Source organism: Parambassis ranga, chromosome 19, assembly GCF_900634625.1.
Source record: "Parambassis ranga chromosome 19, fParRan2.1, whole genome shotgun sequence".
NCBI classification, from domain to species: domain Eukaryota; kingdom Metazoa; phylum Chordata; class Actinopteri; family Ambassidae; genus Parambassis; species Parambassis ranga.
In genome coordinates this window covers 19,133,442-19,139,441 of record NC_041039.1, presented here as the reverse complement: position 1 = coordinate 19,139,441, position 6,000 = coordinate 19,133,442, and the positions used below count along the sequence as shown (strand labels likewise).

The window sequence follows — 6,000 nt, the reverse complement described above, 5'->3', positions numbered from 1 at the left end:
GCTGCCATGGAAATAAACAGCTAAGCCTCTTAAAGCAGCCCTAATAATTGGGGACTATGAATGTCAAGAGAGGGACAAACAGATTGATAGTCTCACACACTGCAGGCTAAAATGTTGGATAATCCTGTTTATAGTGATTTGAATTTGATATCTCTACAGTTTATGTTGTTTTATTCCAATATTTAACTTCAGTCACACATTTATTTGCTTCAGGCAGCAATATCATTTTCTATTGAGCTACAACAAGCCTGTTGCTCAAATCAGCAATAGATGCTATTTTCTCATATGACTAAAGCAGCCTCGGTCCAACATAACCAAACTGAATAAACTGTCAGTGCAGGTCAAAAGGTCAATGCTGCTGAGGGAGAGAGTCACTTGTTTAGCTAAGAGTGGCACAAGCATCCTGTTCCAGCCTCAATGGGAAACACAATTTACAAAACCAGCCTTACAGCCAGGGAAAGAATTTAGTAAACCTGAATGAACAGAAGGAGAGGAATCCTTGCCAGAGGGAGAGGAGACACCGCTTGCTTCCTGACACCGCTGCTGTGTGATAACGTACCAGATGTGAGCTGCTCTCTTGCTATTTGACTTTGACAATGTGACTGTTATGAAGGTGGAGGTGCAACATGTAAACTCCAAAAAAGATGGAGCCCAACTGTCATGTTCCCTAAAGTCTGTCTAGAGATGTGTCACACTGAGGAGGAGGTGGAGGCATGTTCAGAGTCTGCACACCGCAGCTTCTGCTAATTGTACACAAGAAGAGGTAGATGTGTGTTTGTTCTAATATCCTGGTGGGTTGTGTTATAGTTAGGTTGTTGTACCTTTCTCGCAGCAAGAGGTCGCTATTGTTTCCGTTATAAAAGAGAAGTATGGTCAATGCTTGTCAAACAGAGACGCATGAAAGAGGAGCCGGGCGAAGGAGTCCTAACCTCATTCTGTTAGTGTAAAAAAAAAACAAGACACAAGACACAAGTCTGAAGATGTGAGTGAGGACCCTACTTTTAAGGTCTAAACTCCCACTTTGCCGTGTGCTGGTCTTTGTTTTTAGCTTTTAGCCTAGCCAAACATTGAGAAATCGGCTTATGCTCACAGGCTTCCGCTTCCTCGTACTTACATCGCTCCGGCGGCCTCCCGGCATCAGACAACGCGGGGGAATAGAAGCCACGTCCGGGCAGCAAGCAGAGGCCAGATAGCTCATTCATTGTATTTAACATATTGGTAGTTTTTGGACCAACTAGCATCCTGTAACTCCGCTACTATTTCTTCCTCTCTTGTTATCCTTAGAGCAGGCTAGACTCACTACTGACTCAGTGGGCCACCGTGTGGTAGGAAATGGTATTACATAATGGTACGAGCCGCGACAAGCTGGTTATTTAAACTATAGTAGATCTCTGCAATAAATACATTAAATTTAAACAGTTTTTTTGATACACAAATGGACAATGCTAACAGCTCAGACATTATGCATGGCACACTACACACTGCTTCTTAAAACCACTGGCTAAATCTGTAATAATTTTAGGTTTGTTGGATAATAAAAAAAAAGTACCTTAAAGATTCTTAGACCAAATATATCTGGCATTGGGAGTTATCTGCAGAATAAACTTGTTTCTATACTCTTCCTCTGTTTAGAAATCTGACTGGACTGCAGTCAAACAATTGGCTGCACAGGAGCACACCGAAGCACATCACATAGTTATCCTAAGGAATAACAACGCTGCACTCAACATTCACAGGCTCAATAACAGGGTTTTTATGAATCACCGTTCAGAGCATCACTCATCTCAAGAAAGGCCAATGAATGTGAAGACTGAAAACTTAAAGCAGATATTTATTTATTCATTCATTATTTCCTGTAGATTGAGTTTCATACTTGCACTAAAAGGAAAAAAAAACCTTAAATAGAGACAAAGAAAGTATCTGTTAGTACAAATCTGTTTCTTAAATACAAAACCATTTGCAATACCGTCAGAAAAGAGCATCATTTTAAGCAGTATAATGAGACTGTGTATATATTTAACATAAATCATGGTGCTGAACATCAAAGCAAATCAGAAAACAACCAGAATTTAAATGCAATTTTCTGTCCAGTTAGTTATAATACAATGTACACTGTGCACAGCAAGAAAAAGGTGAATATGCATATATATATGTATATATATTCTCTACATTGAATCTATATTTAATACAGTCCTATCAACATGTTAAGTCATATCATGCACAACATACTGCCGCTTAAGCTGCTTGTCCCTGTACAATCATTTAAGGTATTTACAAATTCAACAAATATTCTACATGTCTTTAAAAAAAATAAAACTTGATGCAAGTTAAGAAAAAAAGAAACCTTGATCCCATCCAAAGGCCCTCAAGTGTAGTGTAGTTAGTACAAATTTCACCTGAAAGGAATTCAATGATGTACCATGTTCACACACACACACACACACACACAACCTCACCGACATACACACATATATCTGAACAGTAATACTCTCATGTATTGTACATAATGGCTGCAGACGTTATGAAGCAGAAATGGTTTTGACCATGTTTAACTCTTATCCGGTTTGGGTGTGAGAGGAATCAAAGCCAGTCCTCCGTTTCAAGGCAATGGGAGAAAAGAAAAAAAAAAAAGACTGTATGAATAATTCCTCCATCGACCGAGTCCTCTTCTCAAGCTTATCTTATCCATCTTATCCATCCTCAGGTGTGACTTCTGCAGCTCTACTACTGTCTTTGTTCCAATCACTGAGCCCCAAAAAAGAGACTTCACAAGTGAATCCATATTTTAAGGGAGGGGGAGAAAAAGGCACTACCTGCTGAAGGAGCACTGCAGGGACTGGCGTGTGCTAGCATAATGCGAACACTCCCTCCCTATACTGGCCTCCAGATCAAGCGCAATAAGAGAAGGTCACGTGCGGGTCAAAGGTCATGAGGTCAATGACATGCCATGCTGCTTTTCAGCTTCTTTTGAGGTGTGGTGACAGAAGGACAAAACCAACCTGAAGCATACTGTATGTGCCGCTCCCTATATGCTGTAAATATATATATACACTGTACACAATCTGCCTTGTGCTTTTTAAATGCATACTTGAACGTAACACTTAAAACGTGCGTTACATGTTCGTGTTACATTATTACTAATATGGGATTTTGTGTGTTTGTGTGGAAAAATACACGGAGGACACAATAGAACAACATAAACAAATATAGTTCAGACAAGCACTGCATAGTCCATTGGAGAGTCCTAAGAATGCAACCCCTGTTAATATCAAAATGTTAATTAATATAATGGATTTATGTCATATCAACCAAACGTCCTTCCTATATGTTGCCTTTGTTGTGTGTGTGCAGCTGGGGATGGATGTACGATCATAAAGCCATGCGGTGTTGGGACAAGAGGAGGTGTGAGCAGTCTGTGCAGCACCTTTTACTGGTCTGCGGACAAGCGGTTGGCTACACGAAAGAGTTCAAGGAGTTCATAGCATTTATCGGGGACGGGGCCTCTGAGCTCTCATGGCCCTCAGCAGTGTCCCTGCTGGCACTCTTTCCACTATACTGGCCGATAAAGGAGCCATCCTCGTTGAACTGTCCGTCTCCTCCTTCCCCGTAGTCAGCTAAACTGAGGTCACTGTCGTCTCTCTTAACTGTCCCATTAGACGGCGTGCGGCTCCCTTTTAATGGTTTATGGTCCTCATTGTCACTGAAGGAGAAAATAACATGCAGGTGTTACAGGTGTGATGACGTGAAAGATGCAGCAAAGGAAAGTAGTGATCACTTTTTTAGATGGGAGCACTGAAGTGCCAATTTTAATTAGTGAGTGTTTTTTTTTTCCCCACTGCAGAAGTATGACATTTAAATTTGGTTTTGCTCCATGTCTAAAAAATGGCAGCTATGAATGATTAGTTGGTTTCCATCAAGCAACAGGGGAATAAAGCTCAGGCAATCATCGTCCTTTCAAATTCCCCCTGAAACCAGATATGAAGTGGTAAATGTGTCATTTGACAAAAGCAACTCCCCCTCCAACAAGACAAAAGGTTGTGATGAAGAACAGAAACACAGTGATGTGAATAAATCTTGGAAAAGCAGCCAAACATATCCCCACCCCCACCCCTCTGCCTCCCCCACACAGAGCAAGCATGATAATAATCAAAAAATTGGCACAATGCATGGGAAGTCTGCAAAGAAAGTTTTCTTTGGATATCAGATCAGTCAAAAACATTCCACATACATGAGCTGAATATCAATGAGAAATGATCGCAAAGCCATCATAATGCTGAGATGTTCTGAAATACAATCATTAGTATGCGTTTAAAGAAGGAAAAGACCGGCACAGTAAAGCCGGAGATTAATGATTCGTCGCCGTGCATGATGAAGGCTTTATGACCAAAGAGTCGATGAGAGCTGTGAATCCTTGGCGAGCACTTTTCTCCACAGTGACATAATTACCCACTGACCGTCTTCACATGCTCGACTTACAAAACGATGACCCTCACTCCCCCCTCCCCCCTCCCCCTCACACACAGACCACCATCACCCTTACCTTTCCTGAGACCTACCCTCCCTGCCATCGGATGAGAGGACATCCAGCTGAGATCCCACACAAACACATCACTACACACTCCAGTGGGTTTCTGTATCAGTGCGGCCACGTACAGCACAACAAAGAGTTTGACTTTACGCTCAAACAAGAACGGCTCTGTGGAGTTGAGTTATGCCTTTATTGACATACTGTAAGTTTCCAGCTGAGCGTAATGAAACAGCATGGATGTAAAGAATACTCTCACAAAGGCACTATCATATTTATACACTTTGCCCTGTGATTTGTCTACCATGTTATTTGAGTTGTGATGTCCATTGGAGAGGTCCTGAATACTTTAGATTGGTGGTATTCCAGTTCCACATTGCTTTATCGCTATGAGCTTAGGCAATCCAGCAGACTGGACTATAATGTTCTGCTGCATTGGAAAAATGTTTATAAGAATAACAAACACTGTACTGTGCAAGAGTAACTAAGACAGTGTGTCTCCATTGACCTCCAACATCCTGCTGATTAAACAGCAGCAAAGAGATCAAGATGCAGCCCAAAAATGATTCAGTTAACGCTAAAAGTTGTGATATGGGACTTAACAGCGTATCCTCTTTCCTGGTTATTCGTTAGGCAGCATTAAAGATGAGAACTACCTCACTGTCAGTGAGGTAGAGATTCTCAAGATTCCTCAAGATTCTGTCAGCTTACGCTTTTTTTATACAATAAAAAAGGTTTTGTAAACATCACAATATTATTTGGCCACATTAATCTAATATTGTTACTGCTCTCCTTCAGTGGAAATATGAAGCCACGTCTGGACAATACTAAGAGATGGACTGCTGCATCTTAGTTTGGATCTTTTTGTGTAATTTGTGCTGAAAATAAACATCTGGAATACCACCAGTCTCATCCTTTAAGAATTTTTAGTAGTAAATAACTGCCTGTTATAAACAGCCTGTCCCAGCTTGCACACTCAGAGAGATCATTGCTTCCCTGATACATGCTGATAATTTATATATATATTTATATATATATATATATTAGATCCATATGCATCTATATATTGTCTGTTTATATATAAACAGTAATATCATTGAACATTATTGCCTAGAACAAAAAAAATCATACAGTATATCATATTTCAAAACCATGCATATCACATATATATCTATAATTTTATATATATATCGATATGTACTTATCACAGCATAAAATCCATAGAACAAATTTATGTATACATAATACAAAAAGAATATAAAATATAATAGCAAGACCATCTTATAAATTGACTTATAAAAAACAATATTCAAAAACACTAACTATACAGAATTAAAGTGCTTCATTTTTCTTTATCCTGCGTGCGATCGGAGAAGCAGCCTATAGAGAGGATGTTAACAAGCATAGCTGGATAACTGCTGAATGGGAAATGGTTTCAGTCCTGTCAGGGTCGTGTACGTTGCATAAGTAGCAAT

At 40.0% G+C, this 6,000-nt stretch overlaps 1 protein-coding gene across 12 annotated transcripts in view; it reads right to left on the bottom strand.

Annotated features, from left to right (window-relative positions):
- Window positions 1-2,091: 2,091 nt before the first annotated feature.
- LOC114451714 (neuronal cell adhesion molecule-like) overlaps window positions 2,092-6,000 on the bottom strand; it is a 63,313-nt gene continuing 59,404 nt past the window's right edge. For all 12 annotated transcript variants that reach the window (XM_028430511.1, XM_028430517.1, XM_028430521.1 and 9 more), the window contains one exon: window positions 2,092-3,700. In XM_028430511.1, coding sequence (XP_028286312.1) covers window positions 3,454-3,700 — 247 coding nt within the window. In that variant the 3' untranslated portion in view covers window positions 2,092-3,453. The remainder of the gene's footprint in view (window positions 3,701-6,000) is intronic.